Source organism: Pleurodeles waltl, chromosome 1_2 (genome assembly GCF_031143425.1).
Source record: "Pleurodeles waltl isolate 20211129_DDA chromosome 1_2, aPleWal1.hap1.20221129, whole genome shotgun sequence".
Taxonomy (NCBI): Eukaryota; Metazoa; Chordata; class Amphibia; order Caudata; family Salamandridae; genus Pleurodeles; species Pleurodeles waltl.
Window position 1 is genome coordinate 1,026,883,163 of NC_090437.1, and position 18,297 is coordinate 1,026,901,459.

Genomic DNA, 18,297 nt, shown 5'->3' on the forward strand with positions numbered 1-18,297 from the left:
TGTAATCCTGACATGTTGCCTGCCTTTTGTTACTGGGAAAGCATTCTGTGGGTTTTGAGTACAGTCCTCCAATCATTGTTTCATAGAGACAATTAACTTTTTGTAATTGTCCCATTTCTTCACATACACATGGAGAGTCTCACCGGTTGAACAACACCTTCCAACAACATCTTCCCCAATTTGTTTCAGAAGTAATGACATATTTGCATGTATTACTATTGTCGGATGACGTTGATGTAAAATTCACTGTGTAAGTCTGAGAAAGGATTCAAGAATCCACCAGTAGGAATCTTTACAGTGTTGCTTTGGTAGACCTGTATAAACAACTAAACAGTATACCTGCAGTTGGTAATTCAGTATTATTTCAGAATGGGGTACATAGACGTAGGAAGCCATTCCTGCCCAGTAAATTATATGTTGATGAATATATCTGCGCCATTCCTTGTATTTGTTGGTTAGCAGAACCTCCCACATATTTCTGCCCTCTATATATGACTCGAGCACCTGTGTTATCGTTTTGTAGATACTTTTGAAAAAGCACCCAGTCGGGGATCGTTAGCCCCAAGGTAAAATGGTATACCATTTGTGCGATATGCTGGGCTCTATAATAGGTATTCATGCAAAGCAGATGCTTGCCACCCAAAGTAGTCGAGGCAAACAGGTAGAACATTTTCAACCTTGGGGTGTAGTCCATCCATGTATGTGCCCTGTTAAGTCACTCAATGCTTAAATGACGACAAAGTGAAGTCCTTATGCCAGTCATGGCAAGAACATAGTTGTACTTGGAGCTTTTCCACTTTATATTGTCTGGACACTATGGGGGTCATTCTGACCCTGGCGGTAATTACCGCCAGGATGGCGGTATGGGGTGTCGAGGGGCCCCTCAATGGCATGGGCACTGCAGGGGCCCCCGTAAGAGGGCCCCACAAAGATTTTCACTGTCTGCTTTGCAGACAGTGAAAATCGCGACGGGTGCCACTGCACCCGTCGCACCCCTTCAACTCCGCCGGCTCAATTCTGAGCCGGCTTCCTTGTTGACGGGGCTTTCCCGCTGGGCCGGCCGGCGGTCTTCTGGCAGTCGCCCGCCGGCCCCGCGGGAAAGCCAGAATGACCGCCGTGGTCTTTTGACCGCGGAGCGGTCTTTCGGCGGGAATCGCCGCGGTCAGAATCACCCCCTATATCATATAGACGGTTGCAGAGTTTTCCACATTACAAATTCCTATTTACTCCAATCCATCAGTGCAGTAAATATTGCCTTGCATAATGTGAATTATGTTACCACTCACTACAACAGTATATTGTCAGTGTAATGCATAAGTTGTTTCTCACGCTACAACAGTAATTTCTTTAGAGTGTCTAATTGATATTGCTAGTGGTTCTAGTGCCAGCAGGAAAAGCAACAGGGACAATGGGCAACCCTGTGTGGGGCCCTACTTAATAGTGAGCCAGTCTGAAATTAACCCGTTTCAGTTCACCATTGTAATAGGTATCAGGTACAACCATCAAATCTTGTAAATAACCAACCACCATTCGAAAAAGATATCCCCAATTCACTGATCAAATGTTTTTCCAAGCACTAGCACTAAGGGAAAGAACTACCTTCTCTTCATCATTTTTCATCTCCCACATAAGGTTTAAGAGGATCCTCATATAGTTCTTAGATGATCTCCTCTGCACAATGCCCACCTGATTACAACGTACAAGCAGTGGTACAGTGCTACTTTGCTTCATAGCTATTATTTTGGCCAGTATTTTGACATGAAAATTAAATAGAGAGATGGATTTATGGCTTACACAGGGGAGTGGGTCCTTGTCTAGTGTAGGGATTAAAGAAATATGGGCTATATTGAACTCCCAAGCGGATACCCCCAATTTCTGCACTCTCCTGAAATACCCAAGATTTGATACAATTCCAGCAGAAAGCTCAAATATGTGAGCTTTTTCTTTTCACAACATTCCTATATTGCTGTCTCTTCAGCTTGCACAGTCCAGCTAAAACAGTTTCTAGAGATAAAAATGTTAAAACAGGGTAAGGGTATGAAGCTGAGGGAGAAGGGTAGCAGATCACCAAGGAACAGTAGACTTTGTGAGGACATGCCAGAGAAACAAAGAATGTCTTTGAATTTTTTCTTGAAAGCTGGAGGTGAGGATATGGTCCATATGTGAGGCCCAGATTCTATTTGCACAGCCTAAGAAGGTTTATCTCAGGGTATGCTTTTTCTTAAAGACAGGAAGTACAAGAAAAAGAGAGTTAGTGCCGCGAAGTTGACGAGTACTGCTGCAGAACTTCAGTTTCTTGGCCAGATAATGTGAATGGTCTGTACGTATGGTCTTATAAATGAGGCATGCAATTTTATACCATGATCTGCTTTCAGTCAGAAGCCAGCCAAGGGTTGACAAAATAGGAAAGATGTGATTAAAGCAAACAGATCATTTAGCCAGACGAACAGCAGCGTTCAGAGTGGCTTAGATGGGGGCTAGATGATTTTTAGGAATGCCAGGACGAATGGCAATCCCATAGACAAGAGTTCCAGAGTCTAACCTAGTGTTCACGTCTAATGTTCCATACAAGGCCTATGCATAAACTGAAAAATGACAGTAAAATATGGATTTTTTTTTAACCTCACGCTTGAAAACCAATGAGGTACACAGACACTTCCTAAATACCTATCCACCATTCCTAATCAGGCAAGAAATAAGAAAACTGCTCCTAAACCTTTCTTTCAATCCTTCCAGTAGCATGATACATAAAGTGCAGGTTCATAGCAGATGTATAATCTCTGTGGTTTAGTTTACAAAGTGCTACAAAACGTTTAGCACTTTCCTCATGTTTGATTGCATCTGTTTTTAGAGCAATTTCCAACTATTTAAAACATTACAGTACATCCTGGTGAGTGCCCAGGAGTCTGTCACTATTAAAGCTATCCAAGAGTACCCACTTAGGTAAGAGTTTCCAGTTATGGAAAAGTAACCGGTGTATTTTTCCCCAAAAAATTATTGTAACACAAAAGTGAATCAGTATTTTGAAATTTTTTACTTCCTACTTCGAGGCAATAAATAGTTTTTCCCAGAAGGAGAAACCTTTTGTCCTTAAATTACATACATTTTGGGGATGCCCATCAATTTGCCTCATTTACACCCTGAAAATACTTTAACTCCCTTTTTTGACAGGAGTCATATCTAAACTGTTTTACGATAAGAAACTTCATGTAAGATTTTGATGAATACCCACAAATGTCTGAAATTTTGAATGGTCACCAGCCTTTACAGATGAGTTATCTGATAAATGCCCACAAACCAACCCCTAATAGGACATTTTCTCACTGCAAATTCCACATTTGAGCAGAATATTGGTGTGAGCAAATTCATTTACAACTGTATTGTCGAATACTTTTCCTGACCCTTAAAAACAAAGAATGGAGTTGTAAGAAATTGGATTATTATTTGGGATGGGTGACTACCCACCTCAAGGAACAATCACAATCTTTGTCAGGGTGAACCCTCAAAGTCACTATTAACCTGAGCTCAACCCCCGATAGCTATGGCACAGTGCAGACAGGCTTAACTTACAGTAATTTGTAAAGGGTTTATGCAGGTTCAAAACAGTAATAAAGTTGAAATGCAAAACAATATAAATCTCAAGCCAAACTAAAAAAATAGAGTAAAATTCAGTAAACAAAGTGACATTAGAATGACAAAAATCCAATAAGTAGGATTAGTGCCAACAGAAACAAAGTGCCCATGAAAGTCGGTGATCTGAATAAACTGTGACATAGGTGTAGTTTGATGCTGACCACGATAGAGTGTGCGTTGAATACACCAACCAGGGTCTTCCTGGTCAAAGATTTTACCTTCTGACTTTAGTCCTTAAAGTCCTACTCCACCCAAGTAGGACACTTCTAAAGCTCCCCAGGACCTCAGGGGAGGCACTTATAGACTTATAGGGTATCAGGCAGAGGTCGAGCAGCAGGGTCCAGTCCAAATCCAGTTGCCATTGGTCAGCTGGGTAGCTGCATTAAAAAGCTTCATGTAGCTTGTTGAGTCCCTGTGGCTTTACCAGGAGGCCAACCTTACGACCTTTGGAGTCCACTTATTTGTCCTGGGTATAAAAAAAGACCAAGGTCCATTCTCTTCAGGACTCATCTCAGGTCACAGACTGCAGGTTTAGTTCTTATCTGTTCTTCTTCAGGTCCAGGAGTGTTCTGAAGTGGGTGCTTGGAGATGCCACATTTATGCCTTACACGAGCTAGTAGGTGTAAATAACTCACACGTGCGTGCTAACCAAAGGGGTGAAAGTTCCTGGGGCCAACCCTACCCACTTTGGACTGTTTCAAGATGGCAGAACTCTTTGGCTACAACGATGGCTGGAGTGTGTGTGGGGAGTGCACTATGCTAATCCTAGTGTCCTCCCACATCCAACTCTAAAATCCAGTTTGTGGCAGTCTTTGCACACCTACCAAATGCAGACAGAAATCTGGTAGAACAAAGGAGTTTCCAGCAACCAGACAGTGAATACACAAGAATGATTTTGGCATCCTGGCCCCTCCCTTTGAAGTGTGTCCCAAGTGGTATATGTATAACCTCAGCAGACCTGTCAACCATGATTTGACAGAGCAATGCCAGAAAGGATGCTCAAAGCCCCAGCCTCCATATTCTGTAAGGTTCAGAGGGGTCATCTCTGCCCAGTCAGATCAGCCTATTCGCTTCAGTAAGGCATTTCCCACCCATTAATACCTATTCAAATGCTAATTACTGGCTTGCATGAGTGGGAGAACAAATGGCAATGGGCCTTCAGGGACTTTAGGCAGGTAAGAGGTAACTTTCTAAAAGTCCTATTCATTAATGGTTATCAAAAATCCAACTTCACCATAAAAACAAATTTTAATAACTATTAAAAATAGTAGCTCAGTCATTTTTGTCTGTTTCCTAACCAAAATTAGCATTATAAACTATAATAATGTAGCCAAGTGTTTTCCTTTGGAACAGCCACCCTTGCTACTCTAAAAATAGTTTGCGTGAATTTTTCACTGTAGAGACATTTAACATTAAGTTACCACATGACCTACTTTTAAATACCATACACCATGCCTTATTAACAATAACGCCTACTTTGGGAGAGGTAAATATTTAAAAGGAAGATTTTGACCTGTTAAAAAGGGCAATTTAGTTTAAAACTTCAATAGCCAGTCAATAAATGATGGGTCTGCAGTCATGTTTGCTCTGTCCCTGTAGTAGGTGGCACGGTGCTTGCAGTCCACTAGTGCCATTTACAGGCCCTGGCTACACTCTGTACCATATACCAGGGGCCTATAGGTAAGTTAAATACGCTAGTTAAGGGTACGTCAATTTCACCATGTTGAAAGAGGAACACTGACACTTTATCACTGGTTAGAGGAAGTAAAGTGCACAGAGTTCTACAGCCAGCAAACAAATAAGGTCCAGCAAAAGCCAAAAAGTCCTACAGAATGTTTTCCATTGAGTGTTAGGTTTTGGGTGAACACAAGTCTGTCTGAATTGAACCCTATCTGAGGATTTTAAAAAAAGGACATGATAGACAAAAGTTCTGTAATAAGAGGTGGAAAAATTGCTCCTTCTTTCTCTTACTGCATGATCGTATTTTCTACATATTAGGAATTGCCAAAAAAATCATGGTGTATGTCTGGAAATCTGCAACCCTTGCAGGTGCCCAGGAAAACTCATGTGTGAGTATTTCCCTATACCGAAATGTGACTTGTTCAATTCCATCCATTGAAATGTACTTAAAAAGTGATTTTGCACTTGAAAGCTTTATTTGACTTCTTTCTTTCATAACAAATATTTATCCCCATGGATAAACTATTTCCTGTAAGTCTCTCACAGACCATCTCACGGCTGGCCTAAGGTTATCTCCTCTTCAGCATTAGATTGCTTTATTTCAATGCCAAGTAGTCTGACACTGACCTGCTGGTAACTATATTGACCATCTTGCCCCACAGTGTTAGCAAACATGAACAATTGCATTGGAAAAGCACATTTCTACCACCATATCATTGACCTCCTGCTCATGTTGATGCTATGGTTTGTTTGCAGATGGTGATGCATTTGTGACTTTTGTCTTTCTGCCTGTACGTACAAAATGCTGTATAATTAGAACAGATAGGATTGGCGTCTTCTGCGTGGAGACGGATGGAAGTAGCCTTGTTAAAACATAGACGATTTGTGCCATCATTCTCTGACAGTGCTACGCTTTAGAACCACCTGCTACAAACCAAGGAGGCCTTACAGTTTTGGTGCCAAAGCTAGATTACATCTTACACAATAAAATTATCCTTTCGTCTTTAAAGCTCATTTGCACTTCAAAAGTTGGCTTCAGCTCCTGTACTTGTGAGTATGCTAAGGGCACAGGCACACAGTCACTCAGTGCACACACAGTCATGACCCCAGTAAAATGAAGGGTGAATTCAAGTATTTCAACTTCTGAAGTCACCATGGGATGGGCCAACATTTTGTCACTTAAATAGTTTGAACAGATCAGTGGGAACTTTGGTCAAGGATTTAGAAGCACCGTGAATTGTGCAAGAGGACGAGGGATCTAGCCTCTGACATTGATCTTGGCTTGCTGCTTACTCCAACTTTCTGGATATTGAATCACCAATTTGTTTCTCTCTTCTCACTGTTAATCACAGATGTTAATATTATCATTGAAACACTCCTCTCTTTCTTTTAGGAAGCACAAAGGTTATAATATGCTCAGAAGACTGCAACCAGGATAAGATCTCATACCTGCTCTCTTCAATAAACATTGACTCCTTGGTATGCCTCCTGCAGCAAATACCTCCTGACAAAACGGTGTTTTTGAGAATATATATGAACTACACCTATACTGCTACACACAGGGCTTCTGGTGCATGTGGAAATACAAGCCATGACATACAACCTTCTGACTGGTTTGTCTGCGAGACGGAAGGGAGTGTAAACTCTCTTTACCATCAGCTGAGATCACAAGGTAATGAAACCACTGCAAAAATGATACAACTTAATAAGGGGTGAAGTATCTTTTTTTATCTTAGGGCTATTTAAATTTTACTAGCAAAGCACTAACCTCAGGTGAGCTAAAATCCAAAGCAGACCTAAATGTTCTGCATTAGCAGTTCCATATTGCTGAGACCGGATGAGATGAGATAGTGTGCTATGAAATGGGTGTTTTGTAGAGAGCATACTCACCACTAGTGACTTCTTGATGGTATCAGTTGTGATCAACAATACTTGGTGGCATCACTTGGCCTCATCAACAGCACAAGGTTAGGATGGACAGTCAAAGGTCTTCAGGTTGTCTCTAAGGGCTGGTGGTCTTCAGTATAGCGGGTTGCCATTGACAGCTTATTTCTAAAATGTATTGTGTGGACAATAACATTCCTGTCAACTGATGCAGATTCAAGATGGTATGTATTTAGCCATACACACCAGTATATTTTTAAAAAGGGATGTAAAAATTGCCTCTGTTAATGAGTTTCTGATAGAGCCTGACTGCAAAGAGAAGTTACAAGACCTTTGTAGAATGGACGCAAGTGTTTTAAAGGCTGCTTTAGGTCAAGAGTCTAATAGAGAACCTATGCATTTGTGGTTTTGAAGAAGTAAACTGATTGGGCAGTATTGCAAAGCAATCTAAGGTGGTGATCATGCCACACCATTAATAGCCATGGGCTGCCTGTGCGGTAAGATCGGACCGCCAACTCCGCTAGTTTTCGTCTGCGTGACGGTCTGGCGGTCCTAATCCGCCAAGCCAGCGCTGCAAGCAGCGTCACCCTGAGGATTATGACTCCCTTCTCCGCCAGTGGTTTCATGGCAGTAACCAGACAGTGAACATTGTGACGAGTGCTGGTGCACCCTACGCACTACAGCAGTGCCGCTGGCTCTATTATAAGCCTGAGACAATGCTGTAGGCCGTTTCCAGCTGGGCCAGCGGGCGGAAACTGTTTGTGCCCGCTGACTCACCGGGAAGCTCATAATGGCCCCGGTGGGGAGGCAGCCACAATGGCGGCAGCCTCCCAGTCAGAACTTCGGGGACGGGCTTTTCCGTCCACTGAAGTCATAATTAGAGACTTAGGCCCTCATTTCAACTCTGGCAGTCGGTGATAAAGTGGCGGTAATACCGCCAACAGGCTGGCGGTAACAACCGCCAAAATTATGACCATGGCGGTGAAATCTCCCAAAGACAGCCACTTTACCACACCGACCGCCAGGGCAAAATCAAAAGACAATGTTGCATGACAACCCAATCCGCCACCTTTTCCGGGGTGGTACCAATGCCATCAAAAGCCTGGCGGAAACAGACCTCAGAAAGGAAAGGCCTCACCATTGGAGACACAGGGAAGAACCATGCCGCCATGGAGCCTTAGCTGCTAATATTTCCGATTATATTTTACGTCCTGCTCTACCACGAACACCAATGATGGCGAAGACGACCACGGTGAATACAGCCGCCTAGCACACAAGGGAGGAGGGGAGGAAAACGACAGTGACACACACACACGCAACACACACACACACACACCTCCAACACGATACATACAATCAGGTGCAGTAAGAAAACATATTTACCCTGTACCCCTCAGGAATAATGCAAGTACAACACGAATAGATGAAAGTGAGTGTAATAATATAAATACAGTAGAAATACAAACATCCAATCTAAAAGTATATACATATGTACAATACAAGGGACACTGCCCAGTCCTCAATGTGCATGGGCCGCAGGGCAACATGACAAAGTCCAAGGCCCCACTTGTCTTCTGCACCAACACGGAGAGAACACTGCAGGGAAATCAGTTGGAAAATAGGCAGGCACCTCAGGGGCAGATGGAACAACACCACTGCTCCTGGATGGGGCAACATGCCCATTGCGCTGTCCAGGGGAGTGCAAGGCCACAGCCTCTCAAATGGGTGACTTGTTCACTGGCTCTGGAGGGGGCAACATGCCCTGTGCTTCTGATTTTGGGGAGTGCAAGGCCACAGTCTCTCAAGTGGGTGTCTTCCCCACTTGTTCTGGAGGGGGCATTGTGGCCTGTGATCTTCATCTTGGGGAGGATGGGGTGAGTGTGTGGCTTCCCCACTGGTTCTGGAGTGGGCACCGTGCCCTGTCAACTTCATCCTGGGGAGGATGGGGTGAGTGGGTGGCTTCCCCACTGGTTCTGGAGGGGGCATCGTGCCCCGTGAAGCAGATCTTGGGGAGTGCAAGGTCACAGTCTCTCAGGTGGGTGTCATACTCACTGGATTTGCATGGGGCAGGCCACACAACAGCCCATGGAGGCAGGTCTACAGAATGTCCGCCGGCTGTGACGGCTGCTCATTGGTGGCAGTGGTGCTGCTGTTGGTGCGGGTGGTAGTGGTGGGGGGAGGCTCCAGCCTATCCCCTGCAGCCTTGGACGGCTGCCTACTGCTGGTGCTGCTGCTGCTGGTGGTGGTTGTGGGGGAAGCTCCTGCTCATCCCCTGCAGCCTCAGACGGCTGCCCACTGGTGATACTGCTGCTACTGGTGGTTGTGGGGGGAAGCTCCTGCCCATCCCCTGCAGCCTCGGACGGCTGCCCACTGGTGGTGGTACTGCTGCTGCTGCTGGTTGTGGGGGGAAGCTCCCGCCCATCCCCTGCAGACTCGGACGGCTGCACAACCATGGTTGGTGGTGGGGGCTCCAACTGAGTCCCAGCACTAGGCCCCTTGTCCTTCCTGCCTGCTGGTGCAAGCCCCTTGCCCATCCTGGCAGCAGCTGGGGATGGCTCCTTTCCCTTCCTGGCAGCAGCTGGGGATGGCCCCTTGCCCTTCCTGGCAGTAGCTGGGGTTGGCTCCTTGTCCTTCCTGGCAGCTGCTGGGGGTGGCTCCTTGCCCTTCCTGGCAGCAGCCGGGGTTGGCTCCTGGCCCTTCCTGGCAGCAGCTGGGGATGGCACCTTGCCCTTCAGGGCAGCAGCTGTGGAGGGATCCTTGCCCTTCTGGGCAGCCCTTGGGGCAGGCACCTTTTCAGTGAGGCTGCCTGGTGCTCTGGATCCTTTACCACCAAGAGGTGCTTTGGACATTACTGGGCCCGTGGACTGGATGGCTGAGGTGCTTGTCTGGGTTTTTGCCACCCTGGCCAGTTGTGAAGGATGGGGTTGGGGAGGGGTAGGGAAGAGGTCAAAGGTGGAGAGGAATAGCTTTATTGGGACATTGGGGCGGGAAGAGGGAAAATGTTTGGGAGTGGAGGAAGAGGGAGTGGTTGTGGGAGGTGTTCTGTCTGCTGTCTTTGGGTGCTGGTGCATGGCCTGGATGCTGTTGTGAGGTAGATGGCTGTTGGGTATCTGAGTGCTTGCATTTCTGTATCTTGGGAGGGGGGGACTGACACAGTGGGAGAGGACACAGGAGACGTGTGCATGGCTGTTGGGGTGGTGTCTGCCAGTGAGGTGTGTGTTATGATAGGTGTGCTAGTGATGGCGGTAGTGGATAAGCATGTAGTGCATGCAGGTGTGAGTGTAGATGGAACTGGGTGGAAGGTGGAGGAGGGGGACAGAGTGGAGGCAGTGGATGTTGGTATGTCTGCACCTGGATGGTGTTTGTGTGAGTGCCTGTGGAATGAAGTGTGGTGCTTGTGTTTGCCTGTGACACTCTTGGATGTTGTCCTGTGTGCATGCTGGTCTGCCTGTGTGCTTGTGATAGGTTGGGGTTGAGGGGAATGAGACTGGGAAGAGGAAGTTGGAGGGGGTAGGGTGGAAACAGGGACAATGTCTGCCATCAGAGAGGAGGCGAGGGCCTGGATTGATCTCTGTTGGGCTGCTAAGCCAGTGTGAATGCCCTCCAGAAATGTATTGGTCTGTTGTATTTGGGCTGCCAGTCCCTGGATGGAAATCACAATGGTTGACTGCCCAACAGAGATTTATCGCAGGAGGTCAATAGCCTCCTCACTCAGGGCAGCAGGGCTGACTGGGGCGGGGCCTGAGGTGCCTGGGGTGAAGGAGATGCCCACCCTCCTGGGTGAGTGGGCATGGGCAACTCACTGAAGGGCTGCTGGGAGGGCGGTGCTGGTAAGGGGGTGGCGGCTGTACCTGTAGCTGGGGTGGGCACAGAGATGTCCGGCACCACCAGGGAGCATCCATCGGAGGAGGTATCTGTGTCCGAACTGTCCCCTCCAGTCTCCGCTGTGGTGCTCCCCTCGTCCTCCGTCCCACCGGTGCCCTCAGCGTCGGTGGACTCTGCCTTCTTGGTAAAGTGGGATGCAGCTCCCTCTGTTGCCGGTGCCTCTGCTCCTCCGCCAGAACATGCTAATGCACATAAGGACAAAGTGACAAAACAAAAAGGGGGGGAGAGACAAAAGATACACTGGGTCAATAACTGCACCAACACCACCGTTGGCGTACACAGCACCCTCACACACAGGGAACAGGCCTACTCACAATGCTATGCACTACCAGTAACAATGCTAGTCACCAGGGCATGGGGAGGGACACATACCACCAACTGCAGCATACCTGGGACACACACAGCCCTGCCCAGTAGTGGATGCCTACAAGCTAGGTAGGAGGAATATCACATCAGAACCCTGCACAACATGGGACATACTCTGCTATGTCAGGCCTGGCCTAGGGGCACCCACTGACACACATCTCCCACCCGGATATCACCCCACCAGGCGTAAGTAGTAATGATGGGCACTGTACTCACCCCGTTGTGGCTGCTGTGATGCCCATCCAGCTCAGGATAGGTCACCGCCAGTATGCGGGCCATTAGGGGGGTCAGGGTTCGACGGGCACCCATTCCTCGTTGGGAGGCTATCCCCAGCTGGGCCTCCGCCGTCTTCCGTGCCCTGCGTCTCAGGTCCTCCCACCGTTTACAACAGTGAGTGCTCCGTGTGCCATAGACCCCCAGGGTCCGCTCGTCCTTGGCGATGGCATGCCATATACCCTTTTTTTGATGGGCACTGACCTGCAGAGCAAATACACACAGGGAAAGGTATTAGTCAGACCGTCCTGCCTGTTACACTCATGGCCCACCATACCCCTTCCCATCCCCATTTGCACAGACATGGCCCAGCACACAAGCAGCCCGCCGCCCAGGGAATATCCACCAAGCCCCCCCCCACACGAGGCCTTCACACATACCACTCCATGTATTCATGCCCCATGCATAGTGATCACAGTGTACTCACCTGTTGGTCTGGAGGCCCATACAGCAGTCCGTACTGGGGTAGGACCCCATCCACCAGCCTCTCCAACTCCGCAAGGTGAAGGCAGGGGCCCTTACCCCAGTCACACGCACCATGTTAGGTCCCAGACACAGGTCACAGCAGCACATGCAGTGTAGGTCCTCTCCTGTTGAAGGTCAGGTAGCAAGTGAGTGAACAAATAGAAAATAGCAGTGATGTCCCGTGGCGCTGCATACCGGCACCACCGGCGTACATCACCATTGGCCACTGTACCCCATAGGGCGCAATATTATCCAATGCACAGCGGTTCCCGACCGCCTCCTGCAACGGCGCACAACGTCAGTGGAATTACCTCACTTCCACCTGATCCTCCACACAGGACAGGCAGACGCCATTTCAGGGGAGGGGGGGCAGGCCGTGAAATATAACTGCGTCACAGTTCACATTTGGACATACAGCACAAATGCACTTATACATTTCAAATTATCATCATGCATTGTACTCTTGTGGCTACAATGTACCTTTTGTGACCGGCTCCTCACTCTTTTGCCTCATAGATTGCTCCTGCTGCGGATGAATAGGAGATGGAGACATACCCCTGTGTACAGACCCCTGGTGGACAGGCACATTATCCTCACCTACAGACTTGACAGAGCCACAATCACGGAGCTGTGTGCCCAACTGGAGCATGACCTGATATCTGCTATCCGTCACCCCACTGGGATCCCCCCTCTTGTGAAAGTCCTATCTGTGCTCCATTTCTTAGCAGCTGGCTCTTTCCAAGTGACAGTGGGCTTGGCAGCAGGAATGTCACAGCCAATGTTCTCAATAGTGCTGACCAGAGTGCTGGCTGCCCTGATTAAACACATGTGCAGCTACATTGTTTTCCCCCAGGTGGAGGATTTGGCCACAGTGAAGGCTGACTTCTATACAATGGGAGATATCCCCAACATCATTGGGGCATATTGCATTTGTCCCTCCCCGTCAAAATGAACAGGTGTTCAGAAATCAAAAGAGTTTTCACTCAATGACTGTCCAGATGGTGTGCCTGGCAGACCAGTACATCTCCCATGTCAATGCAAAGTATCCTGGGTCGGTCATGATGCCTTTATCCTGAGGAATAGCAACATTCCAAATGTGATGGGCCAACTACAGATGCACAGGGTGTGGCTAATAGGTGAGCCCTGGTTCCCACCCAGTGGATGTTGGTGTATGGGTATGGTGTGGCCCATATGGCATAGTGTGTGGCTAAATGTTGTCCCTCAATACTTGCAGGTGACTCAGGTTACCCGAACCTATCATGGCTATTGAACCCTGTGAGGAATCCCAGGAAAAGGGCAGAGGAACGTTACAATGAGGCACATGGGTGAACAAGAAGGATAATTGAACGTACCTTCGGCCTCCTGAAGGCCAGGTTTAGGTGCCTCCATCTGACAGGTGGATCCCTGTGCTACTCACCCAAGAATGTCTGCCAGATAATCGTGGTATGCTGCATGTTGCATAACCTTCCCTTGAGATGCCATGTGCCTTTTCTGCAGGAGAAGGAGGCTGGAGATGGCCGTGTGGCAGCAGTGGACCCTTTGGACAGTGAAGATGAGGAGGCAGAGGATGAAGATGAGGACAATAGAACTGCAGTGATTCGATAATACTTCCAATGACACACAGGTAAGACAGTGTAACTTCACATTTAATTGTCATTTTTTTGTTTCATATTGTCACTGGCAGGCTGTGATTTCCCACTTATATGCTCACTCACTGTACCCTTTGGCAACTCTTTTTTCAGATGTTGGTGCCCCACTATCGCTCCTGGTGTGTTCACTGCAGCCAACTACAGGTCTATCTAATGTGAACATTACTGTACATTTGATTTGCAATTTTTGAACCTTATTAAACAAATACATCCTTCAATCATTTCACATACTCCATACTTGTATTTTTTCAAAGAGTGTTTATTGAAGTGCTAAGAAGAGGGGCAAGTGCAATGGGATGGGGTGATAATGGAGGAAAGTCCAGGGTATTGTTCCAGTCTATTTGTAGCACATGTGCATTGTCCAAGGGGACATAAGAAGGGGAGCAATGGCAGTTCAAGGTGGACAGGGTGACAGAGTGGGACACAAGGGTGACAATCAGGAGAGTCTCATTTCCTGGCAGGGGTCTTGGCAATAGTCTCTGGCTTCTGCCTGGATCGCAGGGAACGTTTGTGGGGTGGTCCTCCTTCTGCAGGTGGTAGGGTGCTGGTGGCCTGGTGGTCCTGTGGCGGGCCCTCCTGTCCACTAGCAGCAGCGGAGGTGGAAGGCAGTTCAGATGTCTGGCTAGTGACAGGGGCCCGCTGTTGTGTGACTGCCTCCCTCATAATGTTTGCCATGTCTGCCAGCATCCCTGTAATGGAGACCAGGGCATTGTTAAAGGCCGGAAAGTCCTCCCTGATCCCCTGGTACTGTCCCTTCTGCAGCAGCCTGTTCTCCTGCATGTTGTCCAGGATCTGGCCCAGCGTATCCTGGGAATGTTGGTATGCTCCCAGGATCTCTGTTACTGCCTCCTGGAGATTGGTTCCCTGGGCCTGTCCTCTCCCTGTCGCACAGCAGTCCTCCCAGTTTCCCTGTTGTCCTGTGCCTCTGTCACCTGAACCGTGTGCCCACTGCCACTGACCCAGGTGCCTGATTGTCTTGGGTACGAGGTGTGCCCTGGGGTCCCTATGGTGGTGGACACACTACTGATTGACGTGTCCTGGGACAGAGGTATGGGTACGCTGGGTGGGTGCTGTGGTGGTGTTTCCTGAGGGGGAGGCTCTTTGGTGGTGTGTGAGTGTGCCAGGGTAACTGACTGTCCAAAGGTCCCTGATGGGTCAGGTTTGTCATTCAGATCCAGGCGACCAAAGTTGCTGTCATCACTGTGCGCCTCTTCTGGGGGGGGACTGGATTGTGTTGGCACCTTTTCTTCGCTGACATTGGCTGGGATACCTGTGGGGATGTAAATACAGTGTTATTGTTTCTGTGTGTGACATATTGTGCATGGGCAGGTTGCCCTCTTTGGTTGTATTTGCCCTGGCAGCTTTCACTTGTGTAAGTTGGTGTATGGTGGGATAGCTGATTCTCTCTAGTGTGCATGCTTTAGTGATAGGAGTCAATGAAGGTCTGTGAGTGGTGTCCATGCATTGGTGTGGCATGCAGGGCTTGGCATTGGGATGAGTGAGATGTGATGGTGGGGTGTGTGGGAGTTGGTGGAGTGAGGGTGCGGTGGGGGTATGTGATGGCATGCAGGTAGTGGGGGTGATAGTAATAGAGAGTTGAATTACCAGAGTCCAGTCCTCCTCCTACTCAGGAAAGGCCCTCAGGATGCATGATTGCCAAGACTTGCTCCTCCCATGTTGTTAATTGAGGGAGAGGAGGTTAGGGTCCCCCACGAGTACTCTGTACAGCGAGCTGGTGTCTTGCTGCAATGGAACGTACCTTCCCCCGTAGGTCGTTCCAACTCTTCCCAATGTCATCCCTTATTCTGGGGTGCTGTCCCACGGTGTTGACCCTGTCCACGATCCTCCGCCATAGCTCTATCTTCCTAGCAATGGATATCTGCTGCACCTGTGCTCCAAAAAGCTGAGGCTCTATCCTGAAGATTTCTTCCACCATTACCCTTAGCTCCTTCTCTGTGAATCTGGGGTGTCTTTGTGGCGCCATAAGTGTTGTGTGAGTAGTGTGGGTGAGGGTGTGTAGGGTGATGTGTTGGGGTGTGTGTTGTAAGGTGCGTGGATGGTGTATAGGTGATGGTGGTGTGTGGCTCTGGTCTTGTCTGTGGTTGTGGTGTCTCTCTGGTGGCAACTGTTTGTAGTCGTAAAGGGTTGTGGGTAATGTGGGTGTGTGTTTTATAGTGGTGTGGGTGTGTGGATGTGGTGTGTGTATGGGTGTCAGGTGTGTGTAGTTAGAATTGTCCAATGTGGTGTTGTTTTGTTTGTGTGTGTGTATTTTGAGCACAGCGGTATGTACCGCCAATGGTTTACCGCCGTAGAATGCCCGACCGTGGTGATTAATGGGTCATAATGTGGTAGGCGTTGTTCTGTTGGCGTAACGGTGTGGGTTTGGATATCGCCAGTTTATCACTGACCTTTGGTGTGGCGGACTTGTGTCTGTGGCTGCATAGTGACAGATTTGTGTGTGTGTGTCATAATATTCTGAGTTCTAGCAGAGTACAGAGCTTATTTAAAATACAAAATATTCTTTTTGTGCAGATGACAGATCAAGTATCCCTGTTTCAATTAAACTTGTTTAACACTTTGAATGAGAGTCTTCAAGGATGAAAAATGTCTTAGAGGTTTGAAAATTGGATACCATGTTGTAAGTCCGTCACTAAAAGCATTTCAAACATTTTATTTTCAAACTTTGTCTCTGCTTGACCATGTGACCTTATGATAACCTCTTGTTGGCAGTGTTTTTAGGAGAGGTTGAGCATGTTCCTTTAAACTCGTTTATTGGCTTCTTAGTAATAACATAGGTACATGAGCAGTATCATATCTCTGCAAGGCCTTTAATCGGTGAACAATAAATGTATGTATTACAGTGTAGGTGTAGAAGGTGAATAACCAACAATCACATAATTGCTAGAACAGTCCCATGAAAGTTGAAAGGCATAAAACCCTGCTGGAAAGTAGTAATGCATGTTTTCGGTCCTTCTCTTGAGCACATCCACTAGACCACCCCAGGCAGATTCCTTGTGATGGTGGAAGTTGTATATATCCCATGTGGCCTATAAGACCCTGGGACAGGAGGTAGGGAAGGGGGAAACATGGAAAGTAACCAAAACCGTAAAAGTATCTTCAGCGTCAAAATCCTCTTCAACGTGTGTGGGCTCCAATACCATTCTATGGTGCTCCACTTGGGCCCTCATTAACCACTTTAGATTTCTCATCTGTGTTCAACCCTGCCTCATTCCCCGGTTGCTTCCAAATCTCCAACACTTTTGCCTATAACCCCTCTATGGGACGTTTTCTCACCCCTCAAGCAATCTTCCTTCAGTAACGTCATCTCCTCTGCTCTAGCGCACATAGTAACACCTCTCACCCAGGTCTCCGGAACAGGCCCTGTTGCAGACTTCCATGTCATTGCAATGCATCTCATGGCCAATATGAGGGCCAGATCTAAAAACCTGGAGCCCACCTTCTGAGGTTTGAGTCTTTGGACCGTCCCCAAGAGGCAAGTCTCAATCGAACAGGGAAGCATGCGACCCAGTGAAGTATGTAATATGAGGACCACCGCATTCCAAAATAACTGGAGAATGGGAGATCCCCAAGTCATATGGCAGAAGTCTGCATCCGGATGTCTACACTTGGGTACTGTTCTCCCCCATAAATGACCTGAAGTCTGTGGGGAGTCAAGTACATCATATGGACATAATTAAACAAGATCTATTTCAATCTAATTTTCCTGGAGACTTTCTTCCTCACCATGCCATTCAGGGCTCTGTAAAACCAAGTTACCAGGTGCAGTGCGGATCCCATAGATATCACCAACTGGAGTATTGTGTGGGTCGCTGGCTCTTACTCGGCCATTGCCACAGAGATTCTCAAAAGTCCATGCCGAGGCTGCCTATGTCAGGAACTGGGGGTCGGTTGTGCTGGGCTGCCAGATCCTCCAAGGGGATGAGAGTGCCCAGCTGGTAACAGTCACCGACTGTTGCAAGCTTAGCCTCTGTCCAGTTCAACAGTTGCAGAACTGTAAAAAGGGAGATAGGATCTCCCTGAGGTAATCCCACTAATGGCAGGGCCGGGGTGTAAAGTGGTACACCCTTAGTCTTCACCAGACAATGTTACCAGCATGTGACCACCGCTGTCAGCAAGGTGCCAGGCAGAGTAATACCCACAGCTGGTCAGAGCAGTCATGCCAGCAGCACTACCTGATGCAGTGTCACTTCCATAAGATTTAGCCCATCCTGGGGAGCCTTATCAAGTCACTTGGCGACCCACTGGAGCTGAGCCACCAAGAAATGAATCCCCCCTCATTTGGTGGATGCCATAGTACCTCCAGGGACACTCTCTGTCGGCCCATATCCCAGATCAGTTCTCTGAGTATGGTATCTGATTGCAAGAACCAGGTGGCCAGTACCTTGACGGGGAGATTCACAGAGAAGTACAGTAAGTGAGGAAGCATCGCCATCTTGGAGAT

The 18,297-nt window shown here is 47.9% G+C and overlaps 1 protein-coding gene across 1 annotated transcript in view; it reads left to right on the top strand.

The window, feature by feature from the left end:
* TMEM156 (transmembrane protein 156) overlaps window positions 1-18,297 on the top strand; it is a 146,104-nt gene that overhangs the window by 31,302 nt on the left and 96,505 nt on the right. Inside the window, exon 2 of the mRNA XM_069202097.1 lies at window positions 6,707-6,985. Within this exon, the coding sequence (XP_069058198.1) occupies window positions 6,707-6,985 (279 nt within the window). The remainder of the gene's footprint in view (window positions 1-6,706; window positions 6,986-18,297) is intronic.